The sequence below is a fragment of the Salarias fasciatus genome, chromosome 2 (assembly GCF_902148845.1).
Source record: "Salarias fasciatus chromosome 2, fSalaFa1.1, whole genome shotgun sequence".
Lineage (NCBI taxonomy): Eukaryota > Metazoa > Chordata > Actinopteri > Blenniiformes > Blenniidae > Salarias > Salarias fasciatus.
In genome coordinates, this window is record NC_043746.1 from 26,324,772 (window position 1) to 26,346,474 (window position 21,703).

Below are 21,703 nucleotides of genomic sequence, written 5' to 3' on the forward strand. Positions count from 1 at the left end.
CCCTTTGAAAGGAACTTTGGTATTTCCTGATTCATTTGATGGATTTGTGTTTGAATTATTTTTAAATTGCCTCAAGGCCCAGATTGAAAATTGGTCCGGTCCGGAATCAACATAACTGTGTGGAAAAAGTGTGAAATGATCAAAATTCTGGATGTGTTCATTTTTAGTTTTGATGCTTTCAGTAATTTACAATGTAAATAGTGAAGATAATAAAGAATAAATAAGATGTGTGTCAGAACTGAATTCCATACTGGGCTGGCCGATTCTGGATCAGCCCTCATTTCAGTCTATTCAAATGTTTATTCTGATGTGCAACATGACTTTATCTTCCTGTGACTCGTCAGTGTTTTATGCTTTCTCTGTACATTTTTGAAAGGTTAATGAAAATGTTGAGTTGCTTCTGTTTCCTGTTTCTAAGTGGCCAGAATATTAGAAAAATCTTTATTTGCAACACAGCTAAGTCCAACCTGACAGCACAGCAGCAGCCACATAATACTAAAGAGTAGAACTGAACCCAAAATGAAGATAATCATCAGCGTAGAGCAGATGTTTCGCCGAATTACTTTGATTACACATAATGAATTGTCTTGTGTTTGATCAGTGTAGATTTAGTAGAAAGCAAAAGGTTTGAATAACAATTAGAACTATATGTGGATTCAGTTACTGATGAGTAAGTTATATATTGTCAACAGTTTGACATATTTTAATAAGATTACAAGAGTAACTGAAGCTGAACTGTATATTTCACACATTGTCCCTGCTCTTTGGAATTGGGGTGATGAAACATTTACACTTTAGCCTTCCTTAAATTTGCGGACAAATGCAACTGAAGTTAATAGCAGTTCAAAATGCTACTTTATTATCATGAAAATATAATTAAATTGAATTAAAATTTTGCAATTTTGTGTGAAAGATGAGGAAAGAAAGCAGAGGAATATGGATTACATGTGATGAATTGTAGTGCTGTGAGCCACATCAGTATGTTCATTCACATCATTTGCTTTGTCTGATGTTGGATGTATAATAAAAAAAATATGTTCCCTGTTCAGCCCACCATTAGCTGGGATTGTGTCCTTGATAATGTAGGAATGGATGATGCATTCTTCATAGCCAATCATCTGATGTAAATATATATATTTCTCAATTACCCAGTTGAGTGCATGGCAACAACAGTGCATAGCTTTTAAAGGCAACATTAAATCTAGCTATTTCAATCTAGTTTATCTGTATGAATCATTAAAAAATATGATCATAATTCTCAAGGGAGACCACACCTCCTTTAACATTTCCTAATGGGAAATTCCGAATTATCCTCATTCAGTGTATTTTCCCACTTCCCAGTTACCTTGAACGCATCATGTCTGCACCAGCTCGAGGAGCTGAGTTACCATGGCAACAAGAGCGCGTCACACACTGGACTCAACCACAGCGGCGTGCCGGTGAACCGTCTATCTATCTCCTTGAAAACAAAGGAACCTCGTTGTGAGCCTCTACAACGTTTGTATACCTAAACCTTTAAAAAACCGCGCTTCACCATCTCCGGTGTCGGGAGCCGCTGTAGCCGTGATTTTAATGACTTTAAAGCGGCAGGAGAGTGGATCCTGCCGAGCGGAGTCGCAGCTGCAGGCAGTTTGAGCCAAAATGGCGTCTCTGCGTCCACTCGACACTAATTTAATCCAACAGTAATCATCCTGTTAGATTCAGCGACCTGCGGCTGGTTTCCAGGGGTTTCGGCACCACTATCTGACACGGAGCACATTTCATAAGCGTCATGTCGGACTCGGAAGAGGACAGCCAGGACCGGCAGCTGAAAATCGTAGTGATCGGAGACGGAGCCTGTGGGAAGGTGAGTCTGGGACAGACGCGTTAGTCTCCGGTAAAGATCCAGGCGGTCTCTCCGGTGCGATGCTTCCTTTACAGAGTGTTTTTCTCCGTGTAGTTGGTGTGCCGCTGTTTACATTGACACCTCTAATGCTACTCCGGCCTCATGGTTACCATGGTGACCGACGCTAGTGTTGCCTAGCTAGCTACAGGCTAAACACAGCTAACTGTGATCAAGAATGCTCGGCAACCTCTTTAATAAGTTAAGTTCGTGGGAGGAAGATGCTCTGTAATGTGGGGCTTCACTGAAGTCATAGTAGGAAGAAGTTGCTCTCTATTCTAGATGTTAGCTGAAGTTACGTCAGTTAGTGGGAGGAAGATGCTCTATAATCTGAAGGTGCATCAGTCATTGGGAGGGAGCGACTGTAATATCCGAATGTTACATGATAATGTCATGACATGTCACAAAAATCTGCCATTTTCAACCTTTAGTCCACCTTGTTGGAGAATAACTTGACTTTTCAAGCATTTCTCAGGTATGATCTAAATTTGCTTGGCAAAAAACGTATTGGTATGAAACATCACATTCCTCTTTTTCACTTAATTAGTCTGAGTGAAGTGTGTCCTCTCATTGTGTGAAGCTCCTATATATAAATAATGTTAAAGGTGCCTTGAGCAGAAACTATTGAGCTTCTCACACAGGATAAAAGTCTTAATTTTTTTGGGTTTTTTTTTTTTACTCTAAAATTCCTGCATAGTTTTCATTTTTAAGTGAAATGTTTTAATTGGGTTGATTCGATGAGGCTGAATAGATCTCGGTGTTTTTTGAGTTGTGTAAAAATAGCTTTCATACTCTTGTAGCCAAGACTCTCTTGTTGAGTTAGATGTAATATTCTTTCACATGCTGTCATCAACAATATGTTAATATTCCTGGGAGTGACAATGCAGCCCACAGCTTGCAGCTAACAGAGCTAGACAACCACAATTTGTTTGCACTTTGCATATTCATTCTAAAATACTTGTTTGCTTTTCTTGGAGAATTTTTCTGTTCCGAGTTCAAGAGGTAATCATCTGTGATTACTTTACCGTGGAGTTTACTAAGACCTGCGCTGGGAATAGTACTTTGCGTTGTTAAAATTGACATAAAAGTGAATGTGATGGACAAAATAACAACATTTTAAAAGTAAAAAAAATAAAAAAAATTTGCATTTCTGGTGTTTGTAGCAGGGTTTTCCATCTGTCCAGGCCAATGGGAGACCTCCAGGTTTAAAAGTGTTAAAGAGCAGCCTGCCTGCTGCAGCTGCTGCTTGTTTTCCATCAGTAAGCCTCTCTTCTCCTGACCACACTCCAGAGTGAAGCCTCATCTCAGAAAATTACCCCTGATGGACTGGTAGGAGAAATGCTGCTCTTTCCTCATCACATAGAATTAAAACAAGAAAGTCTCACATGTGATATACTCTAGTATTTCTTTCTACTGGGCAGGAATCAGGTCTGACATCAGGAGGTGTATCATGTGTAAAGGAAATATACCAGCTGAAAAAACAAGACATCTGCCTAGCAAGGTGGTGTCAAGCATAAGCCAAGAGCCTCCACACCATCCCACCAAACCGCCAGGAAAATCTCAGATTTTTTTTTTGTTTATGTCTTAAGCGTAGCAGACACAAAACAACAGAAGATGACGAGTACTGTCATTTAGATGTAAACATCATATATGTAATTGTGTATTTACTGTACTGGAAATCATATCACTATCACAATACTTGACAATATTATTGTACATCATTGTAAAGCGTCAATCTTTCCTCTCTACCAAGAAATGTGGAACAGAGTTGTTTGTTCTGCATGTTGGTCTGTAGAAACTTGCCTTTCCTCTTCACATCAACTGATTGGACTTGAAATGTTGAGAAGTAATAAGAGTCCAACTAATCTGAGCCAAAAACAATCAAACCATGCTTTCAGGGCCTTCATGAACAATCAGTGATCCCGTCTTTTTTTTCAGCTTGACTTTCCATGCAGGCATTTCTTCTCACCTGTGAAGGTCTGATTTTCTAAATGAACATTCTCTCTCTTGTAGTTTCTGCTCCTTTTCAAAACTCCTGGACTGAATCATATTCATCACTCATCAGCGACGGAGGAATTCCTCCTCGTTGCACCAAACAATTGTTTGCAGCAAAGCACGGAGGTTGTCATGGCAGTTCAGCTCTGTTTCTTCGTCTTCGGTGCGTCTCGGATCCCCGAGCGAAGGTGGATGTCAAGTGCTGTTCAGCTCCACGTCCCCCTTTCACGACTAATCTCCCATTCCCCCGGCAGAAAGAAAATGAGTGTAGCAGTAATGGTGAGACTCAATGAGAAAAATGAATGTTCTCTTTCTGGAAAGTCGACATTTTCCCCTTTTTCTGTGTGTGTGTGTATGTGTGCAGAGAACACACACACACGTCAGTTCCCAGTAGATACGCTACATTAATAACCCTCCTCACCCCGCTGCCAGGTGTCAGCTCGTCACTGTTTGAATGACTTACCTGCTTGTCTGTTTTGGGCAGAAAACAGCAGCCCTGCCCCCCCCACCCCCCCACCCCCCGTTTGGAGTCGGCACCACTGACTGACATCTTGAATGCCGTTTCCCCCGCTTATTAATGTCAATTTGCTGAGCAAATTGCAATCGGATCAGTTTTTCTTGGACGGCCTCTTCAGCCGTGTGTTGGCTTGTGGTCGGTTGTCCATTCAGAAATACTGGGAGATGTGGGAAGGCTTGTCCGCCTCATGTTTTTAAAATATGGAGCCTCGCATTCAGCCAGGCTCTTAAAGCACGGGGCTCTAAATTAACACACGGCTCTATTTTTCACGCTGACTTCTAAGTTTCCCTCCAGTATTTGCAGTTCTCTGAGCCGTAGGGTGAGACGGAGCTCGAGGTGCGGCCGCCGCTCTTTAACCGACGCCGTATTTACCGGCAACCTTTGCAACATGCACATGCATTTGGAAAAGAAGGCAGTTTTGGTCCCGAGCCGTAGAATCCGCTCTGCCTCCCCTCTAATATGAATTGCATCACATGGTCACCGTCGGCGTGCCATGTTTTTTTTCTCCTCCCTCCGTAGTTTCTCGTTTCAGCTTCCCCCATTTCCCGGCATTGGTATCACTGGTGACCCTGTGCTGTTCTCTGTAGGAGTGTCAGGATTACGCCAGCTTTCACATTCGCTGGTTAGTTCCAATCGTACGCTGGAAAGGGAGAGAGCGAGCGAGAGAGAGAGAGAGAGAGAAAAGGGGGCTACGGTGAGGAAGGAGAGCCAAGCTACTGGAATGCCAAGACAAATGGCCAACAAGGCCAACGTGAGCATGTGGAATAAATTTCTGCTGTCCCGGCTTGTTATTCTTGTGTTGTCAGTGATTGTTTAGGCTACTTAAATGGCCGATTTTCTCCTTGTTGCGTCAGTCACCTCTAGTAATTGTTCAGTCACTCCTTGGCGTGTGACGTGACCCGCGGCCCGCAGAAAATGGCTGTCAATTAGGGGACTTTTAAAGAATTACACGGATGAAAAACAAAATCAGCCCGCATCTTCGGGGAAGAAGGAAATCACACTGAATGCTGCACACACTGTTTCTCAAGTACATTAACAGTTAGTGGAAAATTGAATTAAATATTCACTTACTAATTAATCACAACTCGTCCTGTTTGAATTTCTTCTCTGTATGTGATTCAGGAAGCAACGTTTGTGAATAAATCTATAAATAGACTCAAATACATGCAAAATCATGTTTTAATCCAACCAACAGTTGTGTTTTATTGTATCTGACTTTTTAATGTAAGTCACACAGTCATAGTTTTATGAATGAAATGAGACTGAAGCAGGTGACAGACACAAATGATGCTGATGAATTCAATAATGTGTCAACCAAACCTTTGAAAGACTGAGATCTAATCGTCTGAGGGGGATGATTCTTACATGCAGTATGAAATATGCTGTGTTGAGACCGTAAAGATAAAACACCATTAAACACATTTTTCCCTCGTAAATTAGATTGCGGTGCATATCCTTTTTCAAAAACTCCCAGATGTGATCAGTGTCTCTTTACAGGGGGGGTTGTTGGGAATCAAACCAGGGTCCCTGACACTCAAAGTGGAGACTTAACCCACTGATGTTTCCTTTACAAAACAAACCAATCATTACTCTTCTTGTGTTAGTTGACCTGTGTTTCATTTGAATTATCTGTTGTGTTTGAACATGGACCTTGGACTGAAGCAGTGAAGTGAAGTTTAAATGTGAATTCATTCAGGTCATCTGAAAACGTGTTTCACTTGAATCATGAATATCCCACTCCTCTTTACTCTTCCCTGGAGGAATCTGGAAATAATCCTGAATTACTTGACTGAACTTAAAGCCTGTGAGGCTGACTGGAGGCACTGCAGATAAGGAGAAAGCTTCCTGGATTGATAGAAAGAGTTTGAAGAGCAGGTCTGAATGGACAGGCAGGGATTCCCATTGCTTCACTCCTCTGTGGTGTTTATGTAAGCACACGGCTCTAAAGATAGCTAATAGATGTTCGGCACTTCATTTTTTCCCCCCCAGTCCTCATCCATCAAAGTGAATTAAACTTGGCATGTCCGAGCCTGTGCTCCAGCTTCCCATGGATTTCAGGAGAGCCCCCCTAACACGCCTCAAACGGTGACAGTGATGGAGCTTTTAGAATTTGTGGCAATTATGAGCTCTGCAGCGCCGAGCCGTGACACGCGGCCCGGCACCTGGTTTTCTAATTCGCATCGATTCTCGGTGTCACGGCCGAGCAGCGAGACGGCAGACGCCTCTCCAGTCCGTCATGACGTCGCTAAGAGTGGACTGAAACGATCAAGCTGTTGTCCAGGATTCTTACGCATCATTTTTAGATTTTTTTAAAAATCGTTTTTCACCTTCATTTCATCAGGGACTTTTTACGTTATTCAGTACAACGTTACAGTGGCAACGAAAACTTGAAAGTGAAATTACAACCTGTTTTGGTCTCAGTTGGGTCTGAGCAGTGAAACCATAAATATGATAATCTGCTGTTTCTTTTAGTTTTAAAGCAAAATGAAGTGAAAAGGCCTGAAAGACTTTCACTCTCTTCTGATTAGTATTGGCCAAGAAAAAAAAAAAAAACTCTTCACAGTTTAAACTTAAAATGTAGTTTTGTGTGTGTGTGTGTGTGTGTGTGTGTGTGTGTGTGTGTGTGTGTGTGTGTGTGTGTTTTGATTTAAAGAATAATATAGGACACAACAATCCTAAAACACGGACTCCAAAGGCATGGTTTCTCTTTTACTTTTTTATATACACACACACACACACACACACACACACACACACACGTTTGTACAGCTATATGTTGTGAGGACATTCATTGACATAATGTATTTCCTAGCCCCTTACCCTAACCCTAACCATCAAAACTGAATGCCTAAACCTAACCCATACCCTAAACCTAACCTAAAACTAATTGTAACCCTAAACTAAAAATGAAGTCTTAACCCTCAAAAAGGCCAAAAAAGGTGTGTCAAATAGTGAGGACCGGCAAAAATGTCCTCACTTTCCAACAATTGTCCTCACTTGTAAGGTTAAAAACCCAATGTCCTCACAAAAGGTCCTCACAACATATAGCTGTACAAGTACACACACACACACACACACACACACACACACACACACACACACACACACACACACACACACACACACACAGTTAAACTGGCTGTGCTGCATCTGAATGTGCTTCAGCAGTACAGAATAGCAAAATCAGATTTATCCCCCAAAAATCATAAATAATCTAGAAAAAAATGAAGAACACTGTCCAGAGTAAACGCAGAGCAAGTGAAGAAAATAGATGTGGTTTCAAAACAAGACCCTCAACAGGCTTTGATTTTTCTGTCAGAAAATGTGTCTTTAGTTCTACTTTTTTTTCAAGTTTTTAAATAAGACATCGATATAATTTGCTGTGAATTAGGTCTCTGTATTACCACTCATTATAGCCTTCAATAAGAAACGTGTGACGATGCGTTGGATCATTCTATGTTTTTATAATATTGGAAGCATAAATGACAAACCTTTCACATGTTCTTCACACAGTGCCTCTGATCATAACCTCAGTCAAAATAATTCCTAATTTGCCTTTTTCCATTCGTAAATGAGGTGTGGTTGGCTTTAAATGAGGTTTGTCAGACGATACATTAGAAACATTAGTGGAAAACATCTGTTAATGTGTCAGAAACAAGTTACGAGAGATGAGTTACCCAACAGATCGGTGATCAGTTTGAAGAAGTCATGTTGTTTTGACCTGGGTGATCAATCAGTTTGATAGAAAGTGAGCAGATTTTTCAGTGTTTGGATGCTGCTGTACTATCTGGAAACTATTTAGTTATTGTGTTTTACCCACTTCTACACTTTAGTTTGGTTTTTCCTCTTTTGCTCTGCATTACAGTGTCCATTAAAAGAAGCGCTTTAGTATTCTGTGTATTTTCTCAGATCTTGACTTTAGCTGTGACTCGGTTCCTAACCCGTGCATGACCGTTTCCCGTGTTACCGCGATGGCATTGGAGAACACTTCGCCGGTGGAAGTGGTGTTTGCCTCTGACTGTCACGCCTCTCCCTTTGTCTCTGCCGCAGACGTCGCTGGCCACCAGGTTTGCTCAGGAGGCCTTCGGGAAGCAGTACAAACAAACCATCGGCCTGGACTTCTTCCTGAAGAGAATCAGCCTTCCAGGTGAGGCAGATTCACTCTGCTGGGAGCTGGGAGCAAGGTGGCAAGTCATCAAGTGCTTCTGCTGCACACTGCTACAATAACACCAGTTCTAATGTGTGTGTGAGCATGTTGACTTGTGAGTCCTGCTCACCCTTTAAAGAAATAAAGCCTTTATTGACAATGATGACAGCTATTCTTCCAGGGTGCAGAAAAGTCATAAATCTATTATAAAATACTCATAAATCACTCAGAAGATCCAGAAATAATAGAGACATTCACAACCCAAACTAGAGCAAAAACAAGACACAAAAATTACTCTGTAGTGTTCAGTAAATCAAAATAAATGCAACATAAACGCCTTGTTTTACTGCTCTCGCATACTTTCTGGAGTTATTTCCAGTAGAGCATTATTCCAATTAAATGCATTAAACCATTGCTTGTTTATTATAAGTATCTGTTCTTACTATTAGAAACTGAAGATTATGTTGAAAGTTAATTTAAATGAAAAGCTTAATAAAACCCTCAATGGAATCCCTGGAAGCTTCAAGTTTAAAATGTGGTTAAATAATGTTTTAAGACTAAATATAAACACCCTTATGTACGGTTTTTACATCTTAACATCTGGTAAACTGACCAAAACTCACCACTGCTCAGGTCTCAGTGCTGCGTTGTGTCTGCTTTTCTACAGGAATTTCTTGTTTGAATGTTTTCTTTTGAAATTGTTACAATTCGCTGGATGGTTTGGCGGATCGGATAGGAGTCCCTGGTTTTGATCCGCGGGCCTTATGTTTGACATCGCTGCTGTAATCAATTCATAAGCATTAGTTTACACACACACACACACACACACACACACACACACACACACACACACACACACACACACACACACACACACACACACACACACACACACACACACACACTCTGCTCCGGCTGTCTGTGCTGGGAGCTCCTCCAGTGTCTGCCACTTCTCAGGATTATTCACTCTGAACGTTTTTCTCTCCCGAGCAAACAGCTCGCTTTTTCTTTTTTTCTTCTTCTTCTTTTTTTAACTCCACAAGGCCAATAGACAGGTTATGTCTAAATGAGCGAGCCGCGCTCATAATCCTGCGGGCATGGCACAGAGTAAATACATTAAGGTTTTATATCCAGATCACAAATCCACGGCTTCAACTGATCTTTGTGCTGCACCACATAAAACATTGATGCAGCTGTTTGTTTATGCTGAGCCCACAGACATAAAGCCACACTCTGTATCCCCCTCATATCTGTCAAATACCGCTTTATTGACCGACGCTATATTTAGCCCGAAGCGCTCCGTTTTTGACTTCCTACCACGTGAAATGGGGATTTTTTTTTTCAGAATTTTAAAAGGCATTTCTCAAACTCTGCCAAAGCCGGAGCTGCAGGATTTCTGCAAAGTGGCTCCATTCTTTCATTACTAATAAAACAACATTAAGCGAGGGCAAATTAAGTGCTAGAAGTAAAAGTTGTGCTGATTTGAGACTTGGCTGACGGATTCTGTTTTGACTTTGTGTCAGTTTCAGCTTATAAGACTTAGGAGAACTAAAGCCCCAAAAATGTTGTGGTGAAGTCGGGATGAGAAGAGCAAAGCATGAGCAGAGTCGGGGCTCAGCTCCTTAATACCGGCCCGTACAAACGCTGCTAATTCCCAATCTCTGACCTCCTGGCTGCTAAAACTGCGAGCTTTGTTTAAATAAAGCCTACATGTGTCCGTCTGTATCACCCACTTGTTAAATGGTCCATTTTCTGGGGAATTGGGTGTTGATGAGCTGATGAAGAGGAGGGTGGCTCGGCGAGCTGGGTGGTCCCAAACTCGGTCAGGACCCCCACCCCGCCTGGTATCGGAGAGGTTGTGTGGCTGTGCGGGTCTCTGTGGGGCTGTAAGGGCCCTCTGCAGCGGGGGGGGGGGGGGAGCAGCCTATAGCCAGCGCTGGCCCCTCTCACTATGAAGGCCCGGCTTGTCAAACTTAATGTACATTTTCCAACGCAGGGAGAGGTGAGGCGAGGCCGGCTGGCACACAACAGCCTCCTCTGTGTGTGTGTGTGTGTGTGTGTGTGTGTCTGTGTGTGTGTGTGTATGTGTGTGTGTGTGTGTGTGTGTGTGTGTGTGTGTGTGTGCTTTTTATAACAATACCTCTTCCAGATGGCCCTGCCAAACCCATGAGGTACAGGCGGTGAAGGAGATTGACTGGAGGTGAAAACCCCTTGATAAACTCTGTGAAGCTGTTGGTCTGCATCACCTTCACACCACAGGAACCAAGAGAGAAATATCTTTCATTCTTTTTTTTTTTGGATCGTTGTTATCGGTGCTCATGGTTCCAACACCCCCCCCAAAACGGTGAGGAGAGAACTGTCAGCCCTGTGGAGTCAGCGTGAATCTCTGAAACACAAATAAAGCTGGTGTCTGGACGGGCCGGACGGGCGGGGACGGCCCTTTACGACGCCGAGGAGCCGTTATTCATCGCGGCCCTCGATGCAGCGTCACTTCCACTCTGTATAGTCTGGATGTAGTGACTGTGAACCTCAAGCGTTTCCGTGGCGACTCCTGAAAGGGGCTGAGTGGTCCGGCCGTGTCTCGCTGCGGCCTCCGTGACCGTCTTCTCGCTGTCTCGTCTCCCCGCGCTCTTTCTCTCTGCTTTCTTTTTCAACCGCCTTCTTCATTTTCCAGAAGAAGAAAATATTTATTTGGCTTTTGTGCCTCTCTCTCTCTCTCTCTCTCTCTCTCTCTCTCTCTTTCTCTCTCTCTCTCTCTCTCTCTCTCTTTCTCTCTCTCTCTCTCTCTCTCTCTCTCTCTCTCTCTGTCCTTTCCACAAGCGTTGGGACAGCAGTCTTCGTTTCCTCCTATTTAATGTTCAATTATTACTATTTTCCTTAACAGCACATAATTCTCTGCGCTTTCCTTGACTTGGCAGGATGTGACACAATGCAAACAGCTCCTCTCCGGCCACTGAGAAGCCACCTTTTCTTCCCGCTGGCCTGGAGCATTAATAATGTTTAAATTCGTACCTTTTTTAACTCCACTTCCATCCCTGGGGTGGATATTTATTCTTGGATCTGAAGTGCAGGTGACCAGTCAGCTCACACAAATGTCTGATTTAGTGTTTTCATTATAGATATCAGCAACATTGACTTTTATTAAAGAAATTGTTTCACTTTGTCAAAACTGAGGCATTAATAAAACAGCTAACATGGGAGCCCACACACAGCAGCACCGCCCTGCTGAGTCTCAAGACATTTGAAGAAAATACATCTGCGTTGTCTACTCCCCCCTTCAGTGACAATCCCTCCTTGTTTTCTTTAAATTTTTTTTGATATTGGACATCATCTTTTCTCTGTTTTCTCTCTTGCAGGCAATCTGAACGTGACCCTGCAGGTGTGGGACATCGGAGGCCAGACGTTAGGCGGGAAGATGCTGGATAAATACGTCTATGGAGCTCATGTAAGAACACATGCTAATTTCCAGCAGATCCTGGATCCTTTTGAAACCAACGGATGCAAAGTACAACAAGCAAAATAAATCGCTAATAATTTAAATATAGTTTATCTGTATTTGTGTGCATCTGTTGACTTTACATTGTCGTTTCCGCTCACAGGGTTAAAAAGCAAAGAAATGGACTGTTTATCTTTGTTGGCCTCACACAAGAATAAGGAATATGTAAATGTAGAAATGGTGAAGAGGTCATAGGAAGCACAGGAAGAATTAGTTTCATCTTCCTTAACAGCCTTGTGTCGGTGACTCCGTCCGTGCTTATTATTCCAGCCTCAGCGGCTTCGTCCAGCGGCTGCCACTCCCTCCCTCTGCAGCACAATCATAATAAACTGTCATTTGGAGTCACAGCGAGCACACCGGGTCAATAAAGTTAGAAAAATCATCCTATTTCTACTGTTCAGTCTGCTTCAAACTGAGGAGACGGAGTTAGAACTGTGCATTCACAGTGTGAACGCCACAGAAACCTCCTGAGAAAGAGACTGTAGCCGCTGTGTCCTTCCAATCCTCACCACATCACCACACTCTGCTCGGTGGGCCCTGTGTGACACGGCACACCTTTTGTTCAGCGCCTGTAATCAATCATGGCTGCCGGGAGAGACGTGCTCGCAATTGTCGGAGTCCGGAGCTGTCGTCGCCGACCTGCGTGTTGTGACAGTGTCTGTCGGACAAGAAGCCCCAGGCTCCCCCTCGGTCGTGTTGCGTCATGCAGTCAGAGGAGAGACTTTTACTTTGGCCCACGTTCACTTCCAGCCCTTCAGAAGCACAAAAAAATAACGAAATAGTGAGAGCAGATCATCGAGCTCGGAGGCCATTTGTCATCCGCTCTTTTATCTGTTTACCTTTTGATTCATTTACGTGTTCTTGTGAACAACTTTGGACCTGACTGGTCAAATCCTGACCTCTGTTCTGCAGAGAGTCTGGAGTCTGCAAACCACTGCTTTTCTTTTGAAACCAATCGTCCACCCAGTTTAATTCTCAAGTACCTGAAGCTAAGTTTGAGTCAGAAAGTCTGTCCCCATCTGCAGCTGACTCAAAGAAGAGGAGCAGTGCCACCTACTGTTCCCTTTCTCACTCAGAGATGTGAATGAACATTACCAGAGCTGCTCAGGCACAGCTTCAGCCAGTTCAAAATGTAATGAATTATTCACTTGTAGTTAAAACCATGCTGTTTGTACCTGTAGGTCATTATCCACAAGGATTAGCAACTTTGATCATTATGAGGTTCACAAAAATGTAATATTCATGAGGCAGAGAGTGACTGTTATCAGAAACACATCACAAATATAAGTTTAGGTAAGTTAATTAATATATGCATCAAAACTCCCTGGCTTCTTCATGTGTGAAGCAGCTCTGTATTACAGAAAAGTCAATATGACACGAGGACAGTCTCTCCAGGTTCTCCAAGCATTAATGGACCTTTCAGCTGAAGTAGACAGACACTCTGAGCTGTAATGACACCAACAGAAGGACACACTTTGTTTTAAGGACACCATGAAGTGACTTTTAAAAGATATTACAAGGGGAAATTTTCACCTTAGATTTTTTCAAGTCACAAAGCTAAGATTAAGCCACTTTTCACCAATAAAGCCTATGTGTCAGGCTGTAAAACTGACCAAAATCAGATATTTTTCTTGATTTGTAAAATTAAAAATGTGTCTAAATGGTATATATTTTCAAGATAGATTGATATAAATGTGATGGAAATCCCACAGTCCTCAAGCCCCACAAAGTAATGTGGTAATTGCCGCCATGAATGTGAAACATGCCCTCCATGTGTCGTTTTTCACTTTTTTTAATGGGTAATGTGATTAAAAACGCTGCCACGACTTTCCACATAATCACAATTTTTTAGTCAGAAGTTATTTTTAATGGCAAAAAGGGTAAAATGCATCAGTTTTCATGTGGATATTCAAGAACTTTAAAGCAGGAGTGTCACACTTTGTCTTTATTGACACAAATCCTAAAATTCTACATCGGCAGCACCTTTTTCAATCCGTCAAAAAAGAAATATTAGTGATGTAACAATTTCATGCGACGTCGAACTGATGGAGTTTTTTTTGGAACCTCGTTCCTCACGCCATTCACCTCCACCATCCTCCTCCATCACTGTCCTCTGACCTCCCAGCTCCATCCTCAGCAACCTCTCCCCCTCAGTACCGGACCAGACTTCTCGCCATTGTCTCTTCTGATTTCTGAATATATGATCCAAACACCCTCTGTGTGTCTGTTTGCATCGCAGGGAGTTCTACTAGTGTACGATATCACCAACTATCAGAGCTTTGAGAATCTGGAGGACTGGTTCAGCATGGTCAAGAAGGCCAACGAGGAATCCGACATTCAGCCTGCAGTCTTCTTGGTCGGCAACAAAAGTGAGTTTAACTCTGACTCAGAAGTTTTTTTTTTTTTTTTGTGAGCCAAGTCATTGATTTAAAAAAAGATTGCTTGTACTGATGGGCGGCTCGTTCATATATCCCCCATTAAAAGTTTTTTTTTCTCCCCCTCGGTGATGCTACCAGACGCTGTGGTTGCATGTGCTGTTCAGAAAGAGTTAGAGTGTGTGTGTATGTGTGTGTGGAGGAGTGTGTGTTTGATGGTAGCAGACGTGTTTGTTAGAGCAGCGCATAACTGATTGGTGTGATAAGAGGAGCCGATAACGGCGTGGAGGGTTTTTTTTCCAGAGCGATGGGAATGCTGATGTTTGTGAACTCTCGGGAGTGTCTGACGGTGATTTAATATCCCCGGGCCGGCCCATCCAGGTTACCGCTTATCTGCCCCGTCCCGTCCTGCCCTGCCTCCCAGCCAGTGCCCCTCTGCTGCACGCACCCTTCCTCCCTCCCTCCCTCCCTCCTGTCCTGTCCGCAGTCGTCAGTTAAGGTGAGGAAACTGGACGTTAACCAGACAGCCCCCCCCCCCACGTCCACAATAAGAACCAATAATGATGAGTTCTTCCAAACATCCCCGAGACGGAGGCGGAGCCACTGCTGCCGCTGTGTTATGGTGAAGAAGAGTGTGTGTGTCTGTCTATCTCTGTATGTCTGTCTCTGTGCGAGTGTGTGTGTCCGTGATGGACGGTCAGCAGAGTGGTGCCTGCTCACAGGAAGCTCTCAGTAACGTTCCTGCTCAGGGACCATAGGTCATGCTTTAATTCTCCTGTCTCCAGCAGATTCTCTTGTCTTTGCGTCCATTGCGTCTCCTAATGCCCCGGCTTTACCGGTGGGCGCCTCAGTATTTAGGCTGGGGTCCGGCTGTGTGGATGACGGCAATATTTAAGCGGTATACATCCCGCTGTCAGGCTCCTCAACCCCCGACTCAACACACTCACTCCTTCTAATGGCTCCGTTGCTGAGAACGGCCCGTGTGTGTTTTTTCTGTTCCTACACTCTGAAAAAAGAAAAACAAAATCCCACACAGATTGCCCCTCCAGGAGCAATCAATTACCTTGCAGGACTTTATGAATCCCTGAACCCTCTCATGGACTCTGGTTTTCAAGCTGCTTGCAGTCAGTTCGTCAAGAAATCTTCCTGGAAATAGTCAGGCCTACACTCCGAGTGTTTGTTAGCCAAAGATAATAGAATCTCTTAAGGTATTGTAGCTTTTCTCCTTTTGTTTTTACTCTAACAATACGCCGAATGCATGAACACTTGGCCTTCTTTTGGGAATGGGGTTCAGATTTCTTTCAAATGGTTCCCATGATGCCAAACTGAGCGAGGCAACATGTTTGTGACAACCGAAATAGAAGTACAGACATAACAAGGAGCTTATAAAAACACTTCAGATTTATGTCTGTATGAGAGCTCGTCTTAGGGGAGATTGTGGTGTTTCACCACTCAGACATTTTTAGTGTTTCCACTTAGATAAACCCAAGGTGAACACTGGATGGAGATGTCATGTACAGTACTTACTTTAGTTGGTGGTTACAGCTGAAAGAATTATATGTACGCAGCTGACGCTTTTTTTTTTCCCCCCTCTCGATACGCTGAATGGCCTGATGCAGTCTTGCAATCTCGGTCGTTTTAAGCTCGAAATTATATATTGGATCAATAAATCATCGTTGTCGTTTTTGTTTTTTTTAAATGTAAAACTGACAAATATGTGTGAAAATATTTGGACAGGAGACAAAGCAGACAAACGTAAGAAAAACACTGTAATGGTGTAAGTTACCTCTTCATCAGTGAGTACTAATAAGTCTTGCTGTGACACATCATCCGATCCATCAGCGCTGTGTGGATCGGTCCAGTGACTGATTCACTCATTAAGTTCAGCTGAAGTTACATCAGTTATTTGGCAGTCGAATGGTGGTGCACGCTGTTCATTTTGGTGTGTTTGAGTTCATCAGTCTGAGCTGAAGCTGAACATGAACAAGGTGGAATCTCGTCTGGTTAATATGATTGAACCTTTTAACGCCTTTAATCCTGATGATATTTTGCGGTTTCTGCAGGAGGATGTTATGATCCGTAGTATCAAGTGCAGCACCGGGATCTAACAGGACAAGAACAGAGACCAGTCTTTTGTCTGAGGTTTAATTTGAACTGCTCGTCTTGACTCGGTGTTGGTGACTGATCCGCTGGACCAGACAGGGTCCTGGATGAGGCCGTGCCCTCCTCTGCTGGCCTGACTGCCGTCCTGTGCCGTGTAAGAACAGCGCCTCCTTTCTCTGGCTGCTTCGGGTTAAGTGTTGCTTGTTAAGCCAGTGTGCTGCGCCCCACCCACACTGCCCGCTGCCTCGCGTGAAATAATGGCACCGCTTGTAACAATTTGGAGAGGAAACCAATGAAATGTTTTATTGAGGGGAACACATATGTGCGTACAATTACTTATGCAGTTGCAGGCGAACGCAGACGGACACTGTTAAGTAATATGACACGCTTGTGGACTTTCTGACAATATGGGTAATGGAAGAATGCTCAGCTCTGGCTCTGTCCAAACATACTGTAGCTGTTCAAATTCAGTGCTGCCTGGCGTACTTCTGTGCAGTCCATACTGATTTTTCTCTCATGCTTTTATATTCTTAAAGGAGTCGTGATGATAAATTTTGTTGCTCGGCGCTTCTGATACTTCCCGTCTTCTTGTGACTGTTCATCTGAGGTCAAAGAAAAGAGCCGTGGCGGAGTGTCATCAACACTCGTCTATTTTAGACTGTGAGTGCAGTTCCATAAATCCAGTATATTACTGAATGGAACGTCCATAATTTTAAAAATGGCATATGTTACTGTCCAGATTTAGTGAACATATTTCTTTTTTGACATTAAGCCTGTGTCGTTTATCAAACCAATTTGTTTTTATTAAGTGGGGATTGCAGGACCCCTGCTCGCTCCCCACCAGTCACCCTTCCCATCAGCTCGGCTCTTTCCCTCAGGAACTCGGGATGATCCATCATAGGCTTGTACAGCCCTTATTTGGGTGACTTAAATGGGTTCAGTTCTCTTAACCCCTCCTCATCACTCATGGGTTTCTGCTCAGAGGTTCTAACACTGTTCACTGGTGATCCACTTAGGCCTGCCATGGGAAACCTTCCCCTCAGCAAACCGGCGAGGTCCCAGCACAAAGACGATTCATGCACTCACCTATATCTGACCTGCTTCTCTCCCCTGCCCTGTGTCCTTTCTCCCTTTCTTTCTTCAGCGATACTTGTTGTTAATTTTCATCGTTGTGCAAACATCAACTCCTTCACTCAGGACCTTTTTCACTGTATGGAAATTATTTTTCCTTCTTTGATTCTTTCAAACATTTTTTTTTATATCAAGGTCACCAGAGTAAATGCAACATATAGTTTATAATTTTTTTTAAATGATTTCATTTACTAAGCTGTCCCAACCAACGTAGTCCTATGTAGAAATCACATTTTTTTGTACAGATCAGTTCAGTTTAGTAGCTACACCCAGGATAGACCTGCGGAAACAAAAAGCCACTCAAATTCCTGACAGCACCGAGTTGCCCAAAAGCCCTATTTACATGACGTTTTCAATGAAAACACATCCTTTATGCGTTTTCGTTTTACAAAAGTTATGCACGGACATGGAAATGACAAACACACCATGTATTTTTCATGTCGGGCCTCTAGTGGGTGCTGCTGTTCGCTTTTGTAATGAAACAACACACATATGCATGTTGAGAACAATACGCTATAAAGGTTAACAATGATCAGGACAAAGACGCTGGGATGGACAAATGAGGAAGTTGGCCTACCATTACAGATGACTCTTGTCTCCAAAACTACCAAGTCCAGGAGAGTCTGGACTGGGAGTCATGACACTCTGGAGGCCACCATTGTTGTTTTTGTCTTTCTGTAAAAGTTCTAAAAAAGTTACACATCAGGTCGGCTTAAAACACAAAGACTCTGACAGAGCATCAGTGACTCATCCAGCAGGTCGCAAAAGAAACCAGGAAAGTCTGGGAGGCCCTGCAGGCCCCACATGCCTCAGTTAAACTCAGCGCTCATGATTCAACAAGAAGATAAAGCCAGGGCAGAAATAGCATCTGTGGAAGAGTTCCAAAGAGAAAACAACCCTCACACAAAAAGAACAGGAATCCCTGTTTCACATTGGCCAAAAACATCTTTAAGATTCCCAAGAACTTTGGAAAAATATCTTGTGAACTGACCAAACAAGAGTGGAGCTTTTCAGTGACATCTGAGTGTAACAGAATACACAGCGTTCAGAGCAGTCAGACTGGAGCTGGTGTGATGGTCCAGGACTGTTTGAGTCTGACTGAGATGCTGCAGTATTATTGAACAACCTGTTGATGCTGACAGACCCTCCAAAGTGCCTCAAATAAAACATTTATGATTGTAATTGATCGTAATTGGAAATGCTTGATGACATTTGGTTCACTGATTAGCTTTAGGGGCGTTTACTTTTTCTCACTAGGCCAGGAGAGTTTTTTTTTTTCCATTAATGAAATAGTCATTTAAAAACTACATCTTATCTGTGATAATAATGTTTAACAATTTGAAACACGTAATCTTGACTAAAAAGCAAACACAAGCATTGAGGGGGTAAATCCTTTTCCCCAGCACTGTACCTCCTGCTCACGCCTGTCTATCTCTCACATGTGTAGTCTGCTGCAGCTGCCTTTACAGCCACGTCTTTTCATTGGCTCTGCGTCTCTGTTGTGTTAAACAACACGCATGTGTTTGCTTTCTGCACGCTACAGCAGATCTCGCTGCATACCGTCGGCCGTCGCACTTCTCTCTCTCCCCGGTTTTCCACCCGTGTGAAGTCGAAGCGAAACGCGGAATCTCCCCCAACTCTTAATTCTCCTGAAGCATGTCCTTGCCACCAACATTGTTGGTTCTGAGCTTGTTTGCCCTCCTGGCGTGGGCCTCGGGTGGAGTTGAAGCCCCCCCCCCCTCCTCGCCGGCTCTCTCACCCCTGTCACCTCCCTGCCCCTGTAAAGCTGCCACACTTCCTGTCTGTTCAGTGTAGGCTTGCACATTTCTTAATAGAGAGATGCTCAGAAGTGCAGGAGTGCAGAGGAGCTCAATGCGCTTCTGTTTTTGGTTTAGCTCAAAAATGTTTTTCCTGGCTCAGCCCACTCGTACTTAGGTCCTCTTACAACAAACTAAAAGGTCCTAATTGCCCCCGGGGGAAAGGTTTAGCCACAATAGACATGTGGTGGGACAAAAGCCCAGTGCTCTTACCCCTCCCCAGATAGGAGGGATGAACACGTCAGCAGCGTCTGCTCTGCACCGTGGGTAGCACGACCACAGGTTGGACGCTGTAAAACATTATATATACAGTCTATAGACCTGGCGAGGCTCGAGTATGGTCCGGTAGAGATCTGGAATGTTTACAACAAATCCACTGTTTCCTCTTTCTCTTTGCGTTTTATTTAAAGTTTAGGCTCTGCGGAGATGTGAGTATCAAGTTGTTTCAGTGACCGCGCTGGCTCTGGCGCGCTGTCTGGAAAAGGTAGGAAATAGAGATTTGGGTTACGAGATACAGAGAGGGAATGAAGAATTACAGCTGTTTGACGCCGACCCGTCAGTGTAGGATTACAACAATCGCGGATGCTGAGACGTGGAACCACCGGAGATTCGAAAAATACTTCCTCAGAATTGTTCAGCTCTGTTCTGGTGGCTCTTCCCACACAAAGAAGTGCAGCAAGTGCCAGTGAAGCTAAAAGAAGCGAAGGCAAAGATTTAATGGTGCCAGCTTTTGACCCCGCTTCGGTCCTCGCACTCATCTCTCTCGACTCTCCTGCCTGTTGAAACATGGAAAGTCCTCATTCATTTTAGCCATCCATAAAGCAAATATTGTTGCACATGCAGTAGATGATCAGTCTTCGAATGCCTTCTTGTGTGGTAAGTCACGGGCCATTTGAGTTGCACAGCGCAGCTCAGCCACCTGAGTGGAGTGCAGCCTGGAAGCCTCATCACACTCAGGCTATACTTTATTTCTGCACTGCTCCACAACATTGATATGGAGGAATTCCTGGAAGCAGCTTTGCTGACACAGGATTGGATAAATAACCGAGTGACGCAAATCAATAGGTGAATGCTCTAAATACATGTGAAATATCAATAGTTTTTCCGCAGGCCACTTTTCCGTGCTGTGAAATGTCGCGTTGCAGCCTTTCCTCTTTGCTCCTGTTTCAGGTTTAAACTCAGACCTTGTTTGTTCGGGCAGTCGTGAGCAGGACTTTCTTTTCATGTTACGGTTCACGGCTGCGGCTCGAAGTCGATCATCCAGGCCGGTCCAACGCATCGTTACTCCGAGGAAGACTTTATAATTATGAATAGACCTATCGTGATGCGACACATGCAATTACCAAGGCTGCCCGGTGCTCCGTGTAATTATTGGAGTTCATGGCTCCGCCGCCGGCTCACACAGGCATGTAATACTGCTCTCCCATAAAAGTCCACTTAGTTTAACAGCGACAGGAGAGCTGGGAGGACACGGCCAGTGAAACCCCCGGACAGCGCCTTGTGCGGTCGGCTCAGAGCGGGGCCTTTTGTTCGCTTTTCACGAGTCCTGCGAGCGCCGTAACCCGGCCCACACGGCACTCTGCCCCATGTTTTACTGTATCAGTGACAGGCTCTCCCCCCGCCTGCACGGCTACCGCTGGACGCTCCGCTCCCTCACATTCCCCGGCTGCAGACGGCGGACCACATTGTTTTACCAGCCGCTGCAGAGTATCTGATTATGTTTGAAAGTGTGAATGCGCGTGTGTGTGCCTCCGCACACCGTTTCATGAGGAGCGATCAAGTGACAAGATGAGCTGTGATCAATGAGCTGTTGACAGAACACTTCTGACCCGGTGGAAAGCGAGTCCCCCGATGGTCCCGGCCTGTTCCAGGCCACCGGGGCAGGGCTCCGCCGCACAAAGAGCGCTCTGTCTCTGTCAGGACTCCCCGAGGACTCCCGCACGGGCCCCGCTCACCTCCACAACACCCAGCGACGAACAGCACTTCATCTGTCCGTACGCACTCACCAAACTCCTGATCATGTTAGGATCTTACCCACAACTTTTCATGGACTGCGATTTATTTGTAATTAAAGAACTGCTGGTTTCTGTGCAGTTGCACGCCGTCTGAGGTCGCCAGGACACTGTAGCAATATCATTCCACTAATGCTGGAATTAGTCTTCAATAATTAGCAGCTTGAGCTACTTTTGCTTTCAGAATGACTCTTTAAAAAAAGTTATTGCTGAATACTGTTCAGTACT

General features: G+C 44.0%; 1 protein-coding gene across 3 annotated transcripts in view; it reads left to right on the forward strand.

The window, feature by feature from the left end:
- Positions 1–1,507: 1,507 nt before the first annotated feature.
- The window catches only part of rab28 (RAB28, member RAS oncogene family), a 31,829-nt gene continuing 11,633 nt past the window's right edge, over positions 1,508–21,703 (forward strand). For 2 of the 3 annotated variants that reach the window (XM_030108666.1, XM_030108674.1), the window contains exons 1-4: positions 1,511–1,846; positions 8,445–8,541; positions 11,898–11,986; positions 14,277–14,406. In XM_030108666.1, coding sequence (XP_029964526.1) covers positions 1,772–1,846; positions 8,445–8,541; positions 11,898–11,986; positions 14,277–14,406 — 391 coding nt within the window. In that variant the 5' untranslated portion in view covers positions 1,511–1,771. Of the gene's footprint in view, positions 1,847–8,444; positions 8,542–11,897; positions 11,987–14,276; positions 14,407–21,703 lie in introns of all 3 variants that reach the window. The other variant, XM_030108658.1, reaches the window with a different exon arrangement.